The sequence below is a fragment of the Corvus kubaryi genome, unplaced genomic scaffold (genome assembly GCF_017639235.1).
Source record: "Corvus kubaryi isolate FWS band 111438036 unplaced genomic scaffold, C.kubaryi_AGA036_p1.0 66, whole genome shotgun sequence".
In the NCBI taxonomy this organism is placed as follows: Eukaryota; Metazoa; Chordata; class Aves; order Passeriformes; family Corvidae; genus Corvus; species Corvus kubaryi.
In genome coordinates, this window is record NW_024582054.1 from 33,785,959 (window position 1) to 33,810,680 (window position 24,722).

At 48.0% G+C, this 24,722-nt stretch overlaps 1 protein-coding gene and 1 long non-coding RNA gene across 5 annotated transcripts in view; both read left to right on the forward strand.

The window, feature by feature from the left end:
* The window catches only part of DDHD1 (DDHD domain containing 1), a 60,113-nt gene extending 48,242 nt beyond the window's left edge, over positions 1-11,871 (forward strand). For all 4 annotated transcript variants that reach the window (XM_042047237.1, XM_042047234.1, XM_042047236.1 and 1 more), the window contains 5 exons: positions 948-1,023; positions 5,124-5,273; positions 6,535-6,787; positions 8,500-8,679; positions 10,826-11,871. In XM_042047237.1, coding sequence (XP_041903171.1) covers positions 948-1,023; positions 5,124-5,273; positions 6,535-6,787; positions 8,500-8,679; positions 10,826-11,007 — 841 coding nt within the window. In that variant the 3' untranslated portion in view covers positions 11,008-11,871. The remainder of the gene's footprint in view (positions 1-947; positions 1,024-5,123; positions 5,274-6,534; positions 6,788-8,499; positions 8,680-10,825) is intronic.
* Positions 11,872-19,746: 7,875 nt separating this feature from the next.
* On the forward strand, positions 19,747-23,864 carry LOC121674176. The gene is made up of 2 exons (XR_006019478.1): positions 19,747-20,244; positions 22,361-23,864. It is a non-coding gene; the product is annotated as an uncharacterized LOC121674176 (long non-coding RNA).
* Positions 23,865-24,722: the final 858 nt, after the last annotated feature.

A 24,722-nucleotide genomic window follows, 5' to 3' on the forward strand; every position in this document is an offset into this window, starting at 1 on the left:
GAAACCAGTCTTGAGTATTGGTGGTACTTGGGAAGCATTCATTTAGCAGCAGCTCTGCTGTGGTGGGAATCAGGATGTGTCTCACCAGGGATGGGTGCAGGATGTCTCTGTCAGCTGCAGGGCTGGACAAAGTGAAGATCTCTGAGAAAAGGGAAGTTTAGAAACCGAATGAAGTGTTGCAGTGATAAGATGACCTTTGAGGCATATCACAAACATGTGATAAGGGAGAAATGGCCATTTTCACACTCGTGCTCCAGCTCCTTAGGCATCCTCTGAAGTGCTTTACAGAAATCCCAAGTATCATTTGACACTGGCACTTCTGCACGGAAAGAGTGGCTCTCCCCTTTGTGAGCAATTCAGTGTGAAATGATGGAAAATCGACTGCTGACATCCTGTAACCCCTGGAATTCTGCTGGGGCTGGGGAACAGTTTTACCCATCCATACGTGTGCTTTGTATTGTAGCTGCTTTTTAAATTCAGGCCAGCCAGAAAAGCAGGTGAACAACCTTTTTTCATGGTAGCTGAAAGGGTGGGACACCATCCTCCAGATATTCCACCTCCATACAGAACTCCATAATGCCCAGACCATTTCCTGGGGCTTTGTTGTTGTTTGGGGGTTTTAAAACAAAATAAAGCAGGTGATTTGGCTGCAAAATCACCAAGGAAACTGGAGGTGAGTCAGCGACTCCTGAGGAAGGAGGGTGGGCATGTGCTTGGGGCGGTGAACAGGGGAATTGTCATGTCTTGATTGATTCCCTCTGTGGCCAGAGAAACGGGATTTGACAGACATTGATGCTTAATCAGTTGAGCTGCTCCAGGAAATACTGACACCATCACTCTCTCTTCCCAGCAGACAAAACTGTTGGACCCCACAGGAATGCCTGTTTGGATCAGAGAGGTTAAAGCTGCATTTTTTATTGGATCTCAGAAAGATCTCTATTTTCCAGGTTGAGAGAGATAGAAGAGAGGTTACATGAGTTAAAGGCATCCACCATATCAAAGCCACCTGTCTTAAAATTTAAGGTATGTATGTTTAAGAGGTTTCTACTGAGTTTTTCTGCTTGCTGTAAAAATACACCTGCAGTATGAGTCATTCTGCTTACTTTTGTTTTTTCCCTTGTCCCTAGACATGATTTTGGTAGAATAATTTGGATGTTGGATGAAGTGTTGTGTACATATAGTATGTAAACAGTATTTGGAGGTTCTTGTTGTTTACTGCAATTCTATATTTGTAATAAATTCTGAGCAACCTGGTCTAGTGGGAGGTGTCCCTGCCCATGGCAAGGGGTTGGCATGAGCTGAGTTTTAAGGTCCCTTCCAACCCAAACCATTCTGTGTTTCTGTTATATATGAAATTATATGTAAACATATATGTAAATCTATAGATTATAAATATATTTAATACATAAGCCTAGTTATTATATCATACACACACACAATTCTGTGGGAAGGTAAAACCCATTTGGCAAATTGCATCAATCACATATTTGAAGTTTCACTTCTACTCCACTGGATAATCCATCTTCCTTGGGGACTCCTTCTGACATGTCACATCTCTGAGCAAATCTGATTGAATTTCCTCCAGGAGTGGATTTTCCTTCCAAATTATTCTGCTCTGACAGTTAGCACACTTTCAATCTCATGAAGCAGATTGCTTGCTAATCAGCTGTACAAATTGCTAGAATTCCTTATCTTTGGGAAAAGGCATTTTCCAGCTCCTGGGTGGGATGTGCAACACTTCTGAGTTGCTCAACTCCATCCTGAAGTATTAAACCATAAAAATGTGACATGATAGATGAGAATAAAATGGATTATTGTTTCTTAACTTGCCATTTTTCTTTCCTTCTGAGTTCAGAAGGGCTCCTGGAAGCCAAGGTCAATGTTGAGCCATAAAAAAAGAGGAAACCAACCGTAGTTCATGTTGTCACAGCCTTCTCCTTTTCATCACTGCTTGAAAGCATGTGTCAGGCTATTATCTCTCCCATCAAGGAAGCTGGAGTCAGGCTGGTCCTCCCCCAGCTCTGGGAAAGATTATTCTTCACTCAGTTATGTTTAAACTGAAGGGTTTTTGGACAGTTGCCTTTTAGATGGAGAGGAGAAAAGAAAGGGGGAAGAAACTTTAGATAAAGAGGACTTTATCTACCTAAATAGATGAGATAGATCTGTAATCTTCAGGTAGCATTTCCACTGCAGTACATCCTTTTTCTTGACCTTACTGACAGAGGGAGATGCTTTGTTTCTGTGAAGCTTCACATTGGTGACTCCCATTGTTTGAGACAGAGCTCCAGAGAGAGAAGCTTTCCTTGGAAATGATGGCGAGGGAGGATTCCAGCAGGGTGAATCATCAGCAAACCAGTCCAGCACACCATTCTTGACTGGTTTGTTGAAAGGAGCGACCTTGTGTGTGCCAACCACCATCCCTTGGCTCTTCATGTCTGCTCTTCTATGGACTGAAAAAAAAATTAGGGTTCCCAGGATGAGACAGAATCACTGGTGCCACATGAAGGAGAGTTGAGATTGATGTTGAGCAAACAGAAAGGTTGCTTTTGGCAGGACAAATACAAGAAGAAATAGAGCAGCTTGCTTGGTTCGTGCTTAATATTAGAGGAAATGAAATTATTATTGACTTTATGGGGAGGAGAAGCCCCACAAAACATGAAGATATGGGGTGTGCTGTACTCTAATAAAATATTGGACAAGCCACGAGAGTGGGAATTTGAGGGGGAGGGATCTTTGTCTCTCTTCCTCTGCTTCTCCTCAGATGGGAGGATGGAATAATCCCAACAGGAGCTGTGGGGGTTAAAAGCAAAGCCAACAACCCGCTGTAAATGGAGAGCTTTAGAAGCACAGCCTTCTCCCCACCAGCCTTGCAAGAGGAGCTGGAGTTAAAGGATGAGGGGCTGAAGAACGTGGGGAATGGTGAGGCACCAACCCCTTTATGCCCTTGAGGTGTGAAAAGAGGAAATTTTTTATTGTAGGATGATTTTCAGTCACGGTAGGGAGGAGAAGAGCAGGGTATACCTCAGTTTTCCTTAGTACTGACATGGAAATCCACTTAAATCTGGACTTGGAATGTCCTGTCCCAAAGGGCTCCAGGGTTCCTCAGCACTTCTCACTCACCCAAGGTTACAGAAACTCTTCTGGAGGAAGGTCCAACCTGTCCTTCACGTTCCTGTGTGCCCAGCACGTACTGATGCACAAAAGGACTCCTCTGCCTCACTTCTGTTGACTCATTCAGCTTTTTTTTCTACTTAATTATGAAAATACTGCAGTGCTAAGTTGAATGGATGAGTACTTGGCTCAGCTTCTGCTTAAAATACAAATAAATTCATTAAGTCTTCTGTTTATGAATCCCAACCAGGAGAGAAGTGCTGCACTGAAAGGTCATTTCCTAAACATGTCTCCTGCATTACTGAACATTTACAGGAAAATGCCCCACTCCTTCTTCCAGGAGAAACACCAAAATTAACAAATATTCTCTAGAAAGATTTTTGGTCTTCTGTTCCTGTTAGGTTTTCTAACACAGCAGCCTGATCTTCAGCCCCCTTGCAACAGCACTGACAGTCTAATGCCTGCAATTTAAAGGATTTGGGGTTTAGAATCATAGAATTAAGGTTGGAAAAGACCTGAGACCACTAAACCACGTCCCCAAGTGCCACATCCACATGGCTTTTAAATCCCTGCAGGGATGGGGACTCCAACACTGTTTATCAATAGAAATGATGGGACAACAGTGGAACAAAAGCCACACACTGTGTAACCACTGAAATCTTTTGGGGGTTTTCCCAGCCTCTTTTGAGTGTCCTCTGCTAAGTGCAAGCTGGCAGGCACTGTCTGATTCCTCCCTAAAGCAGAAAAGCCATAATTGTGCCCTTCAGATGCTCGACACAGGAGTATCAGATGCACAGGGCTAGAGGTTACTTACTCCATTTAAAGGATTGCACTGGGAATGTCTCTTTCTGTTGTGTTTGAAGATGAGAAAGCTTTTTGTCCAAACTGCCAGAAGGTAAAGTCTGAGTGAAGCTTGGGTTTAGGAAAGGAAAGCAGCTTTGCAGCAGGCTCAAGGGACTGTTTTAGTGACAGAGCAGTGCTTTGCTGCATGTGACATGGAATAACCATGCTGAAGGTCCAGTTTTCTTCTTTTTCCATCAAGTTGGGACTTCTTTTGGAAGGAAGAGGTGTGGTACCAGTGCCAAGGCAGAGGAGGAGGAGGAATGTTTTGTGCAGCACTGGAATCCAAGAGATGAAAAGGACCATTATTCCTGCGCCCTCATTCCATGTGCTGACATACAGGGAAGGCACATGGCATCCCAAGGATCCTTCATGTGCACTTAGCAGGAATTCAGCAATTTCTGTTGCTGGCTGAGCATCTGATGATGGTAAAATTAATTTTTCAAATAAGAAAACAAAGGTTAAAAGGTAATTTTGGCTTAGGGAAATATCTTTTACCACGGAGTTTTCCATTTGGTGGTTTTAGGAGGCGATGCCTGAGGGTTGGTAGTGGGGGTTCAGTGTTAAATTCTGACCTTGGGTTGGTTGTAATTAACCCTAAAAGCAGGTTCAGTGACTTCTCAGATGTGGCAGCTCAGATTTGCTCAGTTGGTGTTGGAGGCAGGGCTTGAGAGCGAGGTCCCAGCAGCTTTGGGTGACATCAGAGTGTCTCAGTGTGCTGTGCCTGCTCCTGGGACATGGTGGCACTGGTGACAAGCACCATTCTGTTCACTTAACACCAGGTGTAGCAAGAAAATCATGGAGCACTTGGTTAGGATAAGAATGAGGAGGCGTGGTAAGCTTGGGCAGCTCCAGGAGAAATCAGGTTCATTATATTTCCATAGCCTCTCCCAAACTCTCCTTGCTCCAGCCTTTCCAGTGCTGGTGGACCTCTCTGAGTTCAAATACACAGCTTGATTTTTGGTTTTCCAACTGTGTAGCACCCCAACATGCAGCCAAGGGCAATCTAACCCTCATTTATGGGTTTTATGGTGTTCTTCCCTGTTTGGGCCGACTGAGACTTTGAGTCCCTCCATTGAAACCAAGAAATCAGGTGGAGAGAGAAATCAAATCCAGCCGTGTTAGGAAGCATCATTTCCATCCTCATTAACATGGATGAAATCTCTCCCCAGGTTGAGAATTTCTTCTGTATGGGATCCCCACTGGCAGTGTTCCTGGCCTTGCGTGGGATCCGTCCCGGAACCAGCGGCAGCCAGGACCACATCCTGCCCAGAACCATTTGTAACCGATTATTAAACATTTTCCATCCAACAGATCCAGTGGTGAGTCTCTAATTGCAGTCTCAAGCTTTTACCTTGCCTGTTTTTAAGCTCTGGGATAATGTGGGTTCTTCAAAGTGTGTGAGTCAACACGAGTATGTTCCAGCAGAGGATTATGTGTTGATGGTTTTTATACAATGGCTTGGGGTTTGGAACTGTAAAATTACATTTCCTACAAATAATTGGCTTAAATAACACATGTTTTCCTTCTCTTTTCATAGTAATAAGCATAAGATTTGAGATTATTCTGATTTTTTTTTTTTTTGCAAAGAAATAATCCTTCTTCAGACAAGGATTTTGTGTTTAACTTCCTGACTTCCATTAAAACATCATCATCTTTCTAAAGAAGTTTTTGCTGTTAAAAAAGACTTCACAGGCAGATACTACAGAAAATCAAAGACTGGTTTTTGGGGTTTTTTTCCAAAGGATCCTAGAAGTAAAAGTTTGTTGATTATATTTGGGAGAGGATTATTGGTGTAGCTCTGCCTTTTCCTCATTCCACAGCAGCCAGTGTTGGCTGGTACCAAATCAGGTACTGAACCTTTGATCTGCATCCCCTTGGTAACTTCTTTGCTGCAAGTCTCATTTGGAATTTCATGCAGAACAGCAATTTGGGGATACTTTCCTATTTAAAGGAGCTGAATTTTAATGTATTCGGGTGTCAATCCAAACATGCTCATCTCAAGGTCACGTTCAACTCCAGCTATTCCAGAGTCTTCCCAGATTGTCAGGGACAATTGGTTCCACTCTGCGAACAGTAACTTCACTTAGTTTTAAAATAAAGAAGTGCAGGGTGCTTTTCTACATCTAAGTGGACAAAGAGAAATAAATAATCAATGGGAAAATGTTCTTTAAATAAACATAATTCGTGGTTTACACAGGGATCAACGAAGAGCCATCAAACAAAACATTACCCAGCCAATTCCTCCCTCACTGTTGTGTTAGAATCAGCTTAACTTTACAGAAAGTTGGTTCTCTCAGTACAGCCACCTGTTAGTAACCTGTGTGTTGGTAACAACGTGTAGTACAAGTGTTGCAGAGACAAGTGCAAAAGTGGATTCACAAGCAGCTGATAAATCTTCCAGGCTGTGAAACTAAAAGTGAATCAGACCATAACACCACCACTGTGTCACCTTCTGGGCTTTGCTTACTGCAGAGATTCTGGATTTGAAGTTGGAGAGAGCTCTGGATGGGAAGGGAAAGTGGTTTTTTTTCCCAGTCAGGACGCCCAGGAATTGATCTTTGCTCCGAATTCCCCTTTCAGGCCTACAGATTAGAACCCTTAATCCTGAAACACTACAGCAACATCTCACCTGTGCAGATCCACTGGTACAACACAGCCAACCCCCTCCCTTACGAGCACATGAAGCCAAGTTTCCTCAACCCCACCAAAGAAGCTACCTCAGCCCCGGACACCGAGAGCGCCTCGGCGGCGCCCAGCCCCACCACGTCCCCGGTCATGGTGCGGCGCCACTACGGGGAGTCCATCACCAACATTGGCAAAGCCAGCATTTTGGGTAATGTCCCCTCTGTCCCTGGGCTGGGATGGCAGCTCCTCTGGGAGCTTCGCTGCTCCCCCGGGGTTGGGGTACAGCCCTAAGGAAACTCGGCTTTGGAGATGGGATGGGAGCTGGGGGTGTTCAGCTGGGGAGGGGAGGGCTCTGGGGAGGTCTTGGAGCTCCTTCCAGTGCCTCAAGGGGGTCCAGGAGAGCTGGAGAGGTTCTTTGGACAAGGGATGGACAGACAGGACACAGGGAATGGCTTCCCAGTGCCAGAGGGCAGGGATGGATGGGAGATTGGGAAGGAATTCTTCTCTGTGAGAGTGGTGAGGCCCTGAGGTTTTCCAGCACAGCTGTGGCTGCCCCTGGATCCCTGGAAGTATCCAAGGTCAGGTCAGAGAACCTGGGATAGCAGAAGGTGTCCCTGCCCATGGCAGGGGATGGAACTGGATGATCTTTAAGGTCCCTTCCAACCCAAACCATCCCATGATTCTGTTCCCGTCTGCTGCACAGAATCAGAGAGTGGCTGAGGTTGGAAGTGACCTCTGGAGATCATCTGCTCCAACCCCCAAAATCCCCTCTGGCAGAGGATGGTTTCAGTGAGTTCTGTAGGTGTCTGGTTTGGTTTAATCCCAGCTGACATTTGCTCTGAAATAAAAACCAGTTTATGTTCATTGGAGACAAAGCTTGGGGGAGATGATGTAGTTCATGCTATTGCTGCCTTATTTTTGTCTGCCTTATTGAAGTAACATCTCGGTGATTTAATAGTTTCCATTCTGCTTCATGGAAAAAAAATTAAATTAAAGCTTGTTTTCTGATTCCATTTCCTAGTATTGGCAGATAGGAGAAAAATCACACCATGTAACCCATTACAGTTACCTTTAACTCATGATTCTACAACAGGAAATTCAGGCTGGTTTAATATAAAGTCTGTTCCTCTCTGGCTTTCTTAGTCAAAATAAGCCCTGGTTTAAGTGAGCTTAAATTCCCTTCACTGGAGCTTATGCTTGAGCATGCACTTGCAGTTTTTGTTGACTCAAGGCTTTTCTTTAGCTCTCTGTGTGGGATTTGGGAGAAGCCTAGTGCCAGGAATCTTCCCAATCAAATAAGTATAGAAAAGCAGTTTTTCCTCAAGTAGAAATATGTGGTATTTCAGAGCAGAGTGGCCTCTTTTTTGGGGGGTTTCCATAGTAACTTTAGTATCTTGTCCATGAGGTGGCAGCAGAGTCGGGATAAAACATGGCATAGCTGCTCTTAACTTTAGATCCCTCTTCCTGAGCAACCAAAATAGTCCTTTTAAAGGATGATGTAACATTTTTAAAGGTCTGTGAGGGCAATGGACCCTTAATAAGAGAAATGTCTTAAATGTGCCAATGGGATTTTTAAGTGCAGAAGGCACCAACATTGTTAGAAAGCATTTTTGTCTTAGTCTTAGACATTTTATGAAAGAGGAATCACAACACATCCTTCAAAGTACCAGATTTCTCTCTGCAGATGTATTTCATGCAATTTTTTTTCTCTAAATACAGCTTCCAAATTGCAGCTTTTGCTTGTAGACGAGATGAGCCTGGGGATAAACACAGCACACTCCAGTCAGATGTTCCCACCCTAGGAAAGCACCAGGAGTGTTTTGCATCACTCAGCTCTAATGAACGGGTGCTGCAGTGACTTTAATTTGCAGTTTGATTGATGCATCTTGGGTTGGGTTTTCCCCTCTGTGCTGGATGCAGGAGCTGCAAGCATCGGGAAGGGCCTCGGTGGGATGCTCTTCTCCAGGTTTGGCCGGTCCAGTGCCACCCCCCAGACCATGGAGACAGGAAAAGATGGACCTGAGGGGGACGAGAAGAAGGCCACGACTGTTGGGACCCCACCTTTACCACACAGCAGCTCGGGATTCCTCGAACCTACAGGTGAGTGATGCCCACCCTGTGGATCCAGGGAAGCAAGAGTGGGGTGCAGCTGTGTGGGGTGGGGGGCTGGAAATGCCATAAGTGCACATGACAGGATTTGCTATTGTGGGTTTGCCCTAAAGTGATGAATATTGGCTATCAAGGCCAGCTTGGGCAGGGCTTGGAGCAGCCTGGGCTAGTGGAAAGTGTCCCTGCCCATGGCAGGGGTGGAATGGGATGATTTTTAAAGTCCCTTCCAAGCCAAACCATTCTGGGATTCTGTGAATCTGCTCCTGGGTTGGATTGGAAGGGACTTTAAGTCCCATGGGCAGGGACACCTTCCACTATCCCAGGCTGCTCCAAGCCCCGTCCAACCTGGCCTTGGACACTTCCAGGGATCCAGGGGCAGCCACAGCTTCTCTGGGCACCCTGTGCCAGGGCCTCCCCAGCATCACAGCCAAGATTTTCTTCCTAGTAGCTAATCTAACCGTGCCCTCTGACAGTCTAAACCCTTTTTTCCACCTAAACTCCCCATTCCACCATGCTTTTCCCATTCTGAAGCAATCTGGATTTTAGGACACGTATGACTGGAAACAGAAGCTGCCCTTGTCCTGATCTGAACTGCTCAGAACAGAAAGTGCAATTTGAGCAGCTGGGTTTTTCGAAAAGCTTAGGTACTTCCTCTCAGGAAATTCATCTTTGGATTTATTTCTGAACTCCCCTTGGCACTGCTGCAGGACACAAGGGGGTTTTTGCAATCGAAGGAGTCACAAGTGTCCTGTGACAGCATCCACATGATGGATCGCTGTCTGTTCATCACTAATTTCAACACAGAACCTCTCTGAGTCAGTGTTTGAGGGCAGGAAGCTTCAGGTTAGACATGAGGGAAGTAGAGAAGCAGTACAGGAAACATCACAGAGCTGCCGAGGGAGCCCTTTCGGGGAGGGTGGGTTTGGGACATTGAGGGCTTCCTGCATGAATCCCACATCCCTCCATGCTGGAAGCCCATCCCTGCTCCATAGAAGGAGAAGGTGGAGCAGAGGCCAGCAGGGCTGGGAGCTGAATGATGCAATCCCCACCAAAGGCTGTGCTCGCTGAGGGCTGTGGTGGGGTTTGGCTCCCGCCCAAGCTCCCGTAACGGCCTCTCGGAGCCGGCCGGGGCGGCCTTCCTGCCCAGCCACTGGGGTTTTTTGGGATAAACTCTCCTTCTTGGAAAGGACTGCGCTTGTCTGCTGCTGTTCCAAGGCTCTGGCTCCCTCTCCTTACTGCAGAGTGGGGTGATGCTCCTGGGGAAACAGATCTGTGCCGCGTCTGCCGGCGCTTGTGCGATGCTCCCTTTCTGTGCTCCTCGAGCCAAGAATTAAAATTCCTTCCAAGTGCCTTTGATAAACGGCTGCATTTCTGACTCACTCTGGGACTTTGGCTTTTGTAGCTCAGCAGGCTTTTAGGTTTTTTGTCCTTTTTATTTTATTGCTCCTCGTAGAGGTTTTCTGACCGCTGCAGTGCCTTAGCAGTAGGTTAACATTGGCCCAGTTAAAATGCAGTGGTAATTACTTTGAATGTGGCATTAATCAGAGCAGCCATTGAAATAAAAGGGTAACTGCTGAAATATACTTGGAATAATCAGGATATTAAAAGGGCAGAGCTGTGGAGGGATGACTTTGCAGGAAGAGCTTGTAGTATTGGGTGTAGTCTCCTTGTATAGACACTAAAAATGCAAGAAATCCATTTATTTCAGAAAGTTTCCTAGTGGGGCCTCAGCATTTGCTGGATATTTCTCTGTAGTTATCATAACAAGTGTAAATAAATACATTTATAGAGTTACTATAAGGAAAACAGCTGCTTGATAAAAAGCTGTCTTTTCCCAGGTTTTCGAATCACAGAATCATTCAGGTTGGAAAAGACCTCTAAGAGCAGGTTTAGTTTCCATGGTTTTTAACTGAACTCAGCACCACTCTTAGGTTTATGCCAAATACACGGGCATTAAAATGTATTTATATATTATTAAATTTTGATTTAGTTGAGTGCCCTGTGAAATGTAAACACAGAGAGGTTGCATGTGTTGTTTGTGCAACAACAAAATCAGAACCTGAAGCTGATGGGAAAGCAGGCTGGTGTTTTTGCAGCTCTAACATCACTCTTGTTCCTTTTCTTGTTCATTTTCCAGTGGAACTGGAGCACAGGATCGACTTTGAGCTCAGGGAAGGTCTCGTGGAGAGCAGATACTGGTCCGCAGTCACATCCCACACTGCTTACTGGTCATCTCTGGATATTGCCCTTTTCCTCCTCACCTTCATGTACAAACAAGACCAAGAAGAGACTGACAAATCCAATTTAGACACTATTTGAATTTTGGACTGGGGACAGGAGAGGAAACTTCACAAACCAGTGGCACAAAGCGGATGTTTTACTGCAGAGCTGCAGGACCTGTGGCATGGAGGTTTCAGGTTTAAGTGCATGTTTGGGGGTTTTTCCTATTTCTAAAGAGGAGAGGTTATTTGTATTTCAAAGCACTTTATAGTTTTCAATGTTTTGCAGTGCTGACTTAGACCTGAAGGGATTCCAAATTCCTGTCAACATGGACTGTACAAAGAGCCAAGACAGCGTTGTAGCATCCCGTGAGCAGTTGTGCTTGGGTGACATCCTTGTTAATGACCATAATTGCTGTTTAGTTCATTAAACTACTAAAAAAAACTTAGTGGATTTAAAAAAAAAAAAACAAAAAAACAACAAACCAAACCTGAATTAATTTCCATTAACAAAAAAATACATGTTCAGTGCAAACCTAAACCTGCCATGTTCTGATGTTTTATGTAGCCGTGTCATTTTTCCAGGACTTTACTCAGCTCCACATCCAATTATCCCCACATTGGAAGCCCATTCTGACTGCTGGCTTCTGAGGGCCTATCCTACGTGACACATTTAGAAACTAATGCTGAAGAGAAGAAAAAAAAGCATGAAGCAAATATTTGAAATACTGTAATTATAATTTATTATTCTTTCGAATCGTTTCATTTTATTCCAGTGTATAAAACATTACTTTTTTACTGGTTTCTTTTGACATAATTTAAGAACCACATTTATTTTCTACAGTGTTAAGACTTTTTCTCAGAAATACATATCTTTGTACTACTATTCAAATGAATATATGGACACTGTGGCACACTTTAAGTATTTTTTCATTAAAAATAAATACTTGTGGTTTCACACAAATGACATCAGTCACGTTCTTGTCAGAGGTAAGTGCTTTTGCTTTTTCAGGTTCCAAGTGTTTCTCAGGCACATTAGATTGGTTTGCAGAGGATCCAGCTGTCCTTTGTTTACCATAATTAAATCCATACATGTGTGTGTTTGCATAAAAACATATGGATGTGTATATTTATGTGCAGGGGGAGAGACAGCACCATAAAATAAACTCGGTGAGGCCTGAGAATACCAACATTTAGATTAGGTTTGTATCTGAAACTAATTCAGAAGTCAAGAGGGAAGTGTTGGGATGAAAGGGAATAATCTCCAAATAAAACACTGGAGGGTCATTGCTGAGATTTTAAAACAACGTGGAAGGCTCTGGAGCAGAAGTGTTGGACATTTGCCCTCAGAGCTGCCTCTGCCCGAGGTATTTATGATCTGCATGGCACATGTGGGAGCTGCAGAGCCTAAACTTCAGTTAAAATAACAAAAAACTCAGGCTGTGGTGGTGGTGAATCGTCGTGTTCTCAGTGTAAACAGATGTGGCAACATCAGCCCACAGCAGCACAGCGGTGGCTGGAGCTGTGGAAACCTCCAGAATTCCCTGCCTGGGGGGAGAGGGTGGCTCCTCTCCCGAATTTTTATTTATTTGGGCTGATCCTTCTGTGGAGGAATTGGGAGTTAGGACTCTCTGCTGGTGCTGGGGCTTTAGGAATAATTCTGAAGGGGGAGAAACAAAGAAAAAGGGAAGGGAGGAGTGGAGGGGGAATGGAAAGGGCAAATGACACGAACAGCACTGCAGTGAAGCAACATCCAACATTCAGATGGTGAAGGACCTTGCTTCAGTGTGGATCTGTGAAAAATTCCATCTGGCCTCGGAGAATTGGAGCTCTCCTGCCTGACCTGTTTACCCTGGTGGGTGAGCAATCCCAGGAAAGGAAAATAACCCCTGAGAGGAGGAAGCCTCCACTCCAGCAAACGGCCTCGTGTTTACAGGACTGGGCTCTCCAGATAAGTTGTTTAATCAGCTCCTCCTAATGAGGACAACTTAAACACAAAAAGGAGAATCTCCTTTTTTATTTAGAACGTTCAAAACGTTTCCAAATGTGCATAGTTGGTGTTTCAGTGCTTTGAGCTGGGTTGTGGCGCTGCTGCCTTCTCCCTTCCACCACTGGATCCACACTGGATCCCTTTTTAAGGGCTGTAAACAAAAGGGGTTAATTCCTGCAATTCTTGTGGTCTGTGGAAACCCTGCTGTTGTCCAGAACAAGTTTCAGATTTATGGAATAGCTGTTCCCCTGGCCTCAGAACATGCTGGTACTTGCTGACTGCTCTCCATATAAGGGATGAGATCCGACTTTTAAGGTCCATGCCCCTTGGAAAATCGGGGGCAAGGCAGAGCTGAGGAGTAAATCATACTGCTGGGAGGAGAAGGGATAATGAGGGCCAATACCTGATCATCCCTTTGTGTTTTTCCTGAGTTGATGGGTGTGTTTGTTTATGATTCTGTCCTAATTGGCAGCTCCCTGGACCACCTACTAATCTCCCAAGCTAAATCCCGAATAGAAAACACACCTTGAAAGAATCAATGGAGATTTATTCTAAATTGTATGCAGAGATGTTAAACACACTGTGGGCAGGCTTTCGTCTTTTTAATCCTCAAAAAACACCCCTCTTCCTGCTGCAAAGGTGAAATCCTATTTGCAAAGCAGACATTGAAGGTGGTGGAAGGGTTGCCCCGTTTCTGTTGTGTGGTGCAGCACAGAATTCAAGTAGGGTCACTTCTGCTGCTTCAAACTTCCTGGTCAGATGCTCTGTGGCATAATACAGAGCTGGAATGTCCTGGCTTCCAATTGCTGACTTGTTTTCTTCTGCAAGGACAATGTTGAGCTTTCCAAGCTGTGTTGACTGGTGGTTTTTCCTGAGAAACCACGATAAGGGGAATGTTCCTCGCTGCTGTCAGTCTTCTGCCTGATACCGACCTGTTTTCCAAACTTGGCCTTGAGGTCTTTGTCCAACTTTGTTGCTTACAATGGTTTTGCTACAAGGTCATTTTTGCAGAGAATGAGCTTGAATTTTATTATTTTTCTTAATTCTCTCCCTTTCCTCCTAATTATTCTGTCATGGTTTTGCTGCAGCTTCCTCTCCATTCGCATTCACTCACTCCCTGCTTCAGTGCCAGAGTTTCTGGAGTCAGACACCCTTTGCTTTATTTCACCATGGACAGTCTGGCTGGCCAACTTCAATTATTTTATCTCCTTTCCTAATTAGTATTATCAGGCTGAGCTGAAACACATTTCACATTCTCATATATATATTTTGCCTGGTTGCCACCTCTTCTTCCCAGATTCCCACACTGTCCTGGTGCTCCTTCCCCATGTGCTTGGATGTCAAGCTGACTCTGCCAAACCTGAATCGTTGGGAATTGATTTTTCTCAAGCTGAGTTCATGAATCACCTGTTTGCACTGAGATAGTTAATGTGTATTTGTGTGTGCCCTCTGCCAGGCGAGTTTATTTGGAGTTCTTTGTTCCCCGATTTTCGGTTATTAGCTTGGAGATGAGATTTCTGCCTCCACACATCTTTTTTCTACTGGATTTGGACTGCAGGTGATTGACCTGTACAGGGTCACCTCCCCAGGCTCTGCCAAACATCTTCAGTCACCATCAGAAAGCTTTTACACACCAAGGCCCAGTTTGATCTCCATTTAATAATAATTTTCCTCCAAAAAAAGCCCCACCATTTCTCTTGGTTTGGCTTTTCCCTCCCTCTTCCACGGGTGGTTTTTGTGCTTTTGTCTCTTCCCCACTGCACTCCAACCTGTTCTGAAGTGCTGGGATTTCATTCCTGCTGGATTCCTGCCTGCTGGAATTGTTGTTTGTTTCGTGCTTGTCTGAGCATCCTCAAGACTTCCAGTGGAAATCCTGGAACCCGTTTGAACCCCAAGAGGCACGCTCTACTGCTGTAATCCCCAAGACTTCTGCTGGAAGCCCAGCATCAGCAGATCCCATCTGGGTGTGTTCAGCTTCCAGGATGCCTTTGCAATGTTCTCTCTCGCTGCGTTTGTGTCGCTCTGGCTGCTGCTGTCAGCTCAACCCCGGCACTGACAAAGCACTTTCTGTCCTTGTCAATGAATTTTGGCACTTCAGCCAGCAGTGGAGCTGGGCTGGGCTCTCCCAAGGCTGATTCCTTGCTCCTCGTGTTTCTCCTGCATCCCTGGGGGCCCATTTGACCCCCACTTTGCTATAGAAATCCAATGGTTTGTGTTTCCCTGCGTGCCATTGCAGAAGCTCCAAAACTGGCAGCACAGCTCAGAGTGTGTCAACACTTCTCCTCTTCCAAGAGAACTCCCAATCCATGGAGAGAAATACCTGGCTATGAAGTTTCAGGTCACCCTGGGGGTCATTGCTCTCTGGTACCACTGGGAAGCAAATTCCAGCATCAGCCTTTTCCGCCCTCTCCCTCTGCAGCTCTCCAGCAAACCTTGGCCAGTCCTTTCCCTTTGGGAGTGAGAAGCTCCCTGCAAACATGAGCTGTTCCAGGAGCCATCTCTTGTGGTTTTGAAATCCTCGATGATTTATCCAAAAGGAGGGGTTTCATTTGATGATTCTGCGAGCATCTGCCATGGATTAATTCCTCTCTTTGTTTCCCAAATAAAATACCAGTTCTTGGCAGCTACGCTGCCCATTCCCTGGGGCCTCACTGATTGTGGGCATGGACAGAGAATCCCAGAATGGTTTGGGAAGGGACCTTAAAGATGATCTGATCCCAACCCCCAATGGGGCTGAGATGGGAGAGGGGACATCCAAATTTCTCTGGCACACTCGAGCTCCAAGGACCTCACATCCAGTCTGTTGTTCTTGCTCATTTTGTGACTCTTCCAGTATCTCTAGAAAGTCAGGATCTCATCTCAGACTGGTCCCAGACCGTGCACTTAAAGGGCAGCTCTGTCTCACCATTTCACTGCTCCATTCTGGCTTTTTGTTCCTATTCCTCAGCCTGCAAAGCCAAGACTGGTTGGAAACCAAAGCCGTGGGGAGGGGGAAAGGAGAGTAACTCTGCTGACCTTGGTTTTGTGGTCTCTTTCACCTCCTGGTGTCTCTCACACCTTCCCAAAGCTGAAAATGAGGTTGTGCTGCCACCAGAGAATTCCAAAATGGTTTGGGTTGGAAAGAACTTTAAAAACCATTTAGTTTCATCCCCCTGCCATGGGCAGGGACACCTTCCACTGTCCCAGGCTGCTCCAAGCCCCGTCCAGCCTGGCCTTGGACACTTCCAGGGATCCAGGGGCAGCCACAGCTTCTCTGGGCACCCTGTGCCAGGGCCTCCCCACCCTCACAGCTGAGAATTCCTCTCCAATATCTAAACTAAATCTCCTCTTGTGAAACCCCCGTGGTTTGGAGCGGGGCTGTCCCAATCCCTGCCCTTTGTCACTGTGGTCCAGCTGGGCAGAAACAGCCCCCCCAGCTCCCGGGACAGGGGTTTCCTGTTGGAAATACAAAATGGCACAAATCCTCTGAAAGATGAGAAGAGCCAAAACATGCACAGATGTTTTATCTTCCCACCTTTCCATCTCGCTCCTGCTGTGCTGAGCTGGAAATCCAAATGAGGAACATCCATACTTTGAATCTTAAAATGCCAATTTCCTGCCCTGATGTCTTTCCAGGATGTTTATTACTGCAGGATTTGTCAGACATTTTCACATTCATAATTACTTTTAAGTGACCGATACTGAAGTTTAAAAATAACTTTTGTACTTTCAGCTTTGCCAGAAGCACTTTCAGTATGGAAATTTAAGTTAGACTAATTTGAAAAGGGACAGACCACTTCCAAAACAAACTCCACTTTCTAGGACAAGAGGGAGGGGTTTTAAACTAAAAGAGGCAAGATTTAGATTGGATATTGGGAAGGAATTCCTGGCTGGGAGGGTGGGCAGGCCCTGGCACAGGGTGCCCAGAGAAGCTGTGGCTGCCCCTGGATCCCTGGCAGTGCCCAAGGCCAGGCTGGACAGGGCTTGGAGCAGCCTGGGACAGTGGAAGGTGTCCCTGCCCATGGCAGGGGGTGGGACTGGATGGGCTTTAGGGTCCCTTCCAACCCAAACCATTCTGGAATTCTATGATTCTCTGATTCCAGTTGCTTCCTTACAGCTGTTTGTTCCAGCAATCCCACCACGACATTCCACCATTATTTTCCCAAATAGTTTCACAGCTTCCGGGCTCTGTGCTTTGGACAAGGTGAGATCCTGTTGGAAAAGCAATCCTTGAAGATCTGGGATGTGGCACTGGTGTGCAGCCCTGAGTGCTCTGCAGGGAGGGCTCACACTGAGACAGCAGCTGAATATTCTATTTCCAAAGCCTGTTCCGATGGGACGGTTCTGTCTCTTGGCAAACTCCTTGGGAATTCTCCTTTATGCCTTCCAGGCTGCCCCTCCTCGCATGCAACTGAGTGGGGGGGGTTTACTCTCATCTAAAACTGGAGTATTAAAAACCAGCAGGAGGTAGGGAGGGAGGTGAGGCTGCTTTGTGGTGGCTGCAGGAAAGGGAAGAGGGCAGAAATGTTCTTTGCAGCGCTGCGTGTTCCGCTGTCACGGATCCACCTTCGCGCTGGAGACACCACATCTGCCTGGGGAGGGGAGGAGGGGGAGACAGCCTGGGCAGGAGAGGAGCTGATTAAATCAAGGAGAAGTTTGGCAGCGCTGGGGAACAGCCTGATGTGGATCAGCCTGATGTGGATCAGCCAGCACGTGTGCAACACATGTTGGAGCTTGATGTTCCCAGGCGGAGCCGTGGGCGCGCGTGGATGGCGGGGAGCAGGATGGGAGCCACGGACCTCCCTCCCACGAGGGGCTCAGTGCTGCCCACAGCACCCTGTTATTCATGGAATCACAGACTGGTTTGGCTTGGAAGGGACCTTACAGCCCATCCCATTCCAACCCCCTGCCATGGGCAGGGACACCTCCCACTAGCCCAGGGTGCTCCAAGCCCCGTCCAGCCTGGCCTTGGACACTTCCAGGGATCCAGAGGCAGCCCCAGCTTCTCTGGGCACCCTGTGCCAGGGCCTCCCCACCCTCACAGGGAAGGATTGCTTCCTAATATCTAATCTAAACTACTCTCTTCTTGTTCAAAACCATCAACCTTTGTGTGCCCAATTATTCTTCAGGATTCTACTCACTCGGATGCCCTTTGTGTGAGGAATGTTGTGCCTGGGATGTCTGGGAAATGCCTGAGGGAATTTTGAAGAGATCTCTCTTCTGGATGCTGTGCAGAGCCAGGAGTTGGACTCGATGATCCTTGTGAGTCCTTTCCAGCTCAGGATATTCTGTGACTCTGTGATTAGGTGAACTTGGCCTTTTATTTGTTTACTTTTCGGAACTCACCCAAATCGTGGCTATCTCAAGGCTTGTCCTGGTAGGATTTAACCGCTCCAGCAACCACACTCAGCCCAGGGACAGTCCTGAAAGGCAGCTCATGTCCTGTGTGCTTAGATGGGATCTCCCAGAGCTGGAGCAGGGAGCCCACAGCACAGTCTGTGTCCAGGGAACTGCTGGTCTCTGCTGCTGGGGAACAAGGGACAGGGTAAGTTGCACCAGGGGAGCTTTAAATTGGATATTAGGGAAAATTTCTTCATGGAAAGGGTTGTCCAGCCCTGGCACAGCTGCCCAGGGCAGTGGTGGAGTCCCCATCCCTGGAGGGATTTAAAAGCCCTGTGGATGTGGCACTTGGGGACATGGGGCAGTGGTGGCCTTGGAGTGCTGGGGGAATGGCTGGACTCCATGATCTCAGAGGGCTTTTCCAACCCCAGTGATTCCATGATTCCATGATTGAGCCTGTCCCAGCCCTGATGCACCATCTCCAGCCCATTTTCAGTGGGCAGCCTCTAAGGAGCAGCAGATTCCTGTCCCAAAGCCACCAAAACCCGGGCACTGATGGATGGCTTGAGTCAGGAGGGGCTGATGTGGCAGCTCCCACCCAGCATCTCCAGGCTGCTTTCTAGGGATTATCCACTTTCCTTCCCAAGTCCTGGGGCTCCCTCAGAGTAACAGCTTTGACATCTGCAGCCACAGAGCCTTGGGAAAAAAACCCAAAAGTTGAGGTTTCACTGCTTCTTCCTGCAGTGAATTTCAATTCTGAGCAGCCTCAGCCAGTTGACAGTGCCTGGGAATGCCTGGGAATGCCTGGGAATGCCTGGGAATGCCAATGCCGAGCCCTGCAATGCGTCCCCAAAGAAAAGCAGAGTTCATATGGATTTTGCAGCAAACGTTTTGCCAATTTCTAGTCCTCCCTCATAATCCTGATGGCATTCTTGGCCTCCTTGGGTTCAGGATTTATGGGGACACGTTCCCAGCCTCCTGGGGGAAGCAGGAGCTCTGGCTGCAAGCTGTTCCTGGGTAAGGATCAGGCTGCTCCTGGGTTTATCCTGTGCTCTCAGGAGAAGCTGTGTGTGGAATCTGAGCTGGGATGGATTTATTTTGTGCATCAGTTACATCTGCAGCGCTCACTTGCTACTCCACAGCCAAAGCTGTGTTTGAATCAGGCCTTTTAAAGCCTAAAACCTGCTGCAAAATTTCCCCCTCTCCAAACAATTCAGTTAGTTAACCAGCAAACTCAGCTCTGGCGGGCTCTCCCTGTGGATACCCCATCCTGAACGAGATTTTTCCTTAGATTTGGATGAAATGCAATGATTGAGTCATGATTTTTTTCCCTGGCTCGGCTGCCGGAGCAGGGAATGTTGTTCACAATACTGGCTGTTGCCATATGCTTTTTTCATCAAGTTAAAGGGTGCAACTTTCTTTTTTGCTTCCCCCTCCACTGACTCACTCCCCAAATATGTTTCTGGTTAGGATGCCTTGTGACTTCTTCCTGACATAAGGTTTTCTAGTCTGCAGGCAGCTTTGGGAAATGCCTGTGTGAGCTCTAAAACATCCCAGCTCCCGGGAGGAGAGTCCTGGAGAGAAGGAGCAGCAAGATGCTTACCTGGGGTTTGGGTGCTTGCAGTCTTTGGGAGCTCTCCTGCGCCAGAAATGGTTTTCCAGAAGCCTGGAAGTCCCACTGGGATGCCCTTTGTGTGAGGAATGTTGTGCCTGGGATGTCTGGGAAATGCCTGAGGGAATTTTGAAGAGATCTCTCTTCTGGATGCTGTGCAGAGCCAGGAGTTGGACTGGATGATCCTAGTGAGTTCCTTCCAGCTCAAGATATTCTGTGACTCTGTGATTAGGTGAACTTGGCCTTTTATCTGTTTACTTTCAGGAATGCTGTGAGGGAGATGCTGCCTGTGAAGGACCTTGGAGGGACAGACAGACAGACAGGTCCCTCCTGGAATTCCTTTAAGCCCTTGCCCTCAGACCACCTTTTGCTGACCCCCAGACCTTCACCACTGATGCCAAATTCCCTTGGAAAAGGTGAGTGAGGAGCCATCCCAATGCTCCCAACATCCCAGTGGGCAGCTCCCAGCACGTGGCCAAGGGAAGGAAAAAACTCCCTGGGAAAAGCAGGCTACAAATCATTCCAGTGGCACTTCCTGAACCTGACCCTGCACCTGTGAGCATGGGACTGGCTGGCTGAGCACCAGTGTCCCCCACACTTGTGGATGTGCATCCCATCCTCACTTCCCAAAGTCCTCACAGCCCAGGAGATGCCAGAGGCCGGGAAGAAAATCCTGTCTCTCTTCCAGCTTCAGGAACTGAGATGCTGAGAGTTAAGTGGCTGGCCCGAAGCCAGAGTGCCTGGAAATGAGCCCAACTCTTCCCTGTATTAGCTGGGATTTGACCCTGCAGCATTCCTTGCCCTGCTGGAAATGTCACCCGCGATCCCTGGAGCAGCTATCCTGCAAAGAACATCTCCTGCTTCTTTTTCGCCCCTGGAATTGCTTTTCCTCACAGGACAACCCCCATCTGTTTGATCTTGTGGGATGCAGGAGGGCAGGAACACGCCAGCCTCCCTCTTGTAGCACTTCTTCTTTCCTACAGCCTTGCCTGGAAAGTTGACTCCAGGTTTCTCCACACTGGGAATGTTCCAGAGAAAGTTATTCCAGCTGAGTGACGCTCCAGCAGCGCGGCCCTGGATGTTGGGTTGGTGGCAGAAGACACATAAGAACACAGCAGGGTGGCCCCGCCTGATCCTGGCACCTCTCCCAGGGAAAAGAAATGGGGATTCTCACTCTCCCTGCACCTCCTCGGAGCATGGGAGCTGCTCTTCCCTCCCTCTGCCACCTGGGATGTCACCTGCCACGACCACAAGCAGTTTGGGTACTGAGGGTGGCAGCTGTGGTGTCACCTGTCAAAGCCACCTGAGATGCCAGTGCTGCTCCCAGGATTTGGGTTCTCCTAAGGAGGGGCTCGTTCTGTTGGACAGCAGCTCCCACCTTTGCACTGGGGTCTCTTCCAGGAAGGACAGGTCATTTATAACCAGCCCTCCACATGGTGACCTCGCCTTGGAGATCCAGGAGTGAATCCTGTAGATGCTGCCTAATTTCCATGTGATTTGATGGAACTTTGGGGTTTTTTACTGTGGGATTTTTTCCTTATTCTTTCCAGTGCTGCTATCACGGTTTTTTCTTGTCCTGGCTCTGTCACCATCCGGTGCCATCAATTGGGAGATGGAGGAGGAGGAGGCAGAGGTGTTTCCTCACAAGGAACAAATGTTGGAATAACCCATCCTTGCTCAGCTGGCAGCATCTCCAGTGCCCCAAACACACTGGGGAGCTGGAAGCAGAGCCTGGCCACTGCACAGCCCTGCAGGGAAGGACAAGGGACCGGAGGCTGGGAAAAAATACCCTGGCAGCACAACCTCATGGCTTTTTCCTTTAAGAAAAAAATAATCCGGATGTGTCAGGGTTTGTCAGATGGGGATGGGGATTCCCTAAAGCAGCCAGCCCTTGCTGCAGAGAGTTTTGGGAGCCAAGCAAGGTGGTAAATCCCCAACTGTTCATCATTTGACATCCCAAGATGGGAGAGCAGCAGGAGCCTGGGTTGGGATCCCAAACCTGTCCAGTGCCCCCCGTCCATCCCTGAGAAGGTGGCACTGAACTTCCCGCTTGTTCCTTCAGTTCCTGCTCCCCAGGGCTCTCACTTGCAGATCCCAGCTGAAGGCATGACACCCATGATGGGGAATAACCTGATAGGATGGTGATGGATTCCCACTGCCAGAGGGCAGCGTTAGATGGGATATTGGGAAGGAATCCCTGGCTGGGAGGGTGGGGAGGCCCTGGCACAGGGTGCCCAGAAAAGCTGTGGCTGCTCCTGGATCCCTGGAAATGTCCAAGGCCAAGTTGGATGGGGCTTGGAGCAACCTGGGATAGTGGGAGGTGTCACCCATGGCAGGTGTGGAACAAGATGGGATTTAAGGTCCCTTCCAACCCAAACCACTCCAGGATCCTAAAATTCCACGATCTCTGCCTTGGTGACCCCTTCTCACCTGAACCAATTCCCCCTTCCATGCCAGTCTCCTTCCCAAGAGCTTCCTGATGGCCTGTTAAGCCACTTCAGAGCATTGACCTGATTCTCTCCTTGTCTCCAGGATGTTTCCTATCCTGCTGCCACGGGCCTTGGCTTCTCCTCCCACCCTCCCACGGCTGCACGGCCGCGTCCTGCAGCGCATTCCTCCGCATCGGAATCTCCGCCTTGCTATCTAAGGAGTTGAAGGATATTTCCAACCCAGCCCTGCCAGAAAATGCTGGCATCCACCTCCATCTCCCGTCCTCCCGTGCACACATCCAGCTCCTCGAGCACTCTGATTCTCTGCCATGTTTAAACAACCATCACTGACAGGCAGCTCTCGATCCAGCAGGTTATTTTTTTTCCTGGCTGGAGGTGGATTTTTCCCCCTTTTCCAAGCCCCAGCTGGTTCCTGCAGTTTCCTCTCCTAGTGACTGGGTTGGACTCCTCCTGCTGAGTGTTTGTGCTGAGATTTACCTGCAAGTGGGACTGGAGCAAGGCTGTGCCTGGCATTAACTTCAACCCCACCTTTGCAGAGAATCACAGCATGGTTTAGAAGGGACCTGAAAGATCAGCTGGTTCCAACCCTGCTGCCATGGACAGGGCTGCCCCATGAAGCTGGAATGAAGCTGTTGCAGCTCCAGCATCCTCCAGCTCAAGCAATGAGCTGCCAAATGGTTTTTCTGGCCAGAGAAGGTGGGAGAGCCCCTCTGGCACAGACTGGGCACAGCGACCACCCGGGATTCCTTTTTCTGGCTCAGCTTTAAAACCCTCTGATGGTGGGGTCACTCCTTCATTCCCTCACATCCAAACAGTCTCCCCAAAGAGCCAGGTCCTTCTCCGGGTGATTTGTCCATTGGTTTTTTGCCCATCCCTTGTGGAAAGGCAGAACAGGGCATTTCCTCCCTCTTCCATCCCTCCCTCCCTAGATAAACCCTCTTATCTACCTGAAGATGTTATCATCATTCTTTCTTTCTCTAGGGTAAACAGCCTGAATTCTTTCAACCTTTCCTCATCTGTCACTCTCCGGTCCCACCAGGACCTGCTAAGGAACTGGGACTGGGGGTCCCCAGTGGGGCCCTCCGTGAGCCCACCTGACCCTATTCTGCAGGGAATGTGGGGCTGCACCAGGAGCACCACAGGACCCTCGGCTGCAGACACCGTGTGTCTTCCAGAAGCTCCCAAATCACCCCCATTTCACAGGATTTGGGGGATTCCCAACATGATTGCCCACTCCTGGCCAGCTGAGAGCCCACCTCCCCTTCCTCCAGGAGCTGCCGATCGCTTCAGAGCGCTCTGCTCAGAGACGAAGTTCATCCCACCCAGTGATTCAATGACATCGATCTTATTCAACCACTCTGCCCTGCTCTGGCTCTGTTTTTCCAGCACTAACTGCATTACCATCCCGCTCACATCCGATCTTTCCGGGGAAGGCTGGAGCTGGAAAAGCACAAAGCCATCCAGCTGTCTGGCCATCATCCGTCTGCAGCTTCCCCCGGCACAACAGGTTCCCAAACGTGCTGCAGCTTCTCCGGGCATCTCAGGTGTCTGAGGGGCAAATAAAAGGTATCAGCCCCTTCCACTGATGGATTTGTTTTCTGTTTATGTTCCCCAAATCCCTTTTTTCAGTGCAGAACACTTCTCTGAGAGCCGAAACGATCCCCGGCGGAGAGATGTGGATGTGACAGGGAAATCTGAGCCCGGTGACCATCAGAGCACAACCCCCCTGTTTCCCTGCACCCTCCTGGTGTTAATTTCCCTTCAAAAGGAAGCAATTTGGGGTTGTTTTTTAACCAATCCTGCACACAGGGGCAGTTGTGCTTTTCCACGAAGCGAATCCCACCAGCTATCCTGGGCAGTGTGATCCCAGCTCCAGTCGGGATCTGCATCCTCAGGGGTTCTAAGTCACTGCCTTGTGTCCAGTCTGGATTTCTCCATGTGGAAAATGGGAGAAAATTGCCATGATTCCCATGGCTGCAGCCATTTGTAGCAGGACATGAACGGGGAATATGGGTGACCTGTGCTCACACACACCCACAACACAGCAAGAAGAGTCAGGACATAGAATCCCAAAATCCCAGAACGGTTTGGGCTGGAAGGGACCTTGAAGACCATCTCACTCCAACCCCCCCTGTTAAGGGTAGATATGCTTGGTTTTGGTTAAAAACAAGACAGCAGAGATTTTGGGGGACTGGAGGGCCCCATGGACACCCCAGGGAAGAGGCTGTAGAGGACAAAGCTGAGTTGCTCCCCCTGGACCTGTGACTTGGGGTCTGGGGCAAATTTGGGTGCCTCACACAGGGTGAAAGTGTCCTTCTCCATCAGGGCTGTGGCCCCAAACAGCCCATGGAGTCCTGTGGTGTCAGTGCTTTGCTCGGGGACCCGTTACCACCCAGCTCTCGCAGAGCTCTGATGTGGGAATCGATAAAAACTCTCCTTCGGTG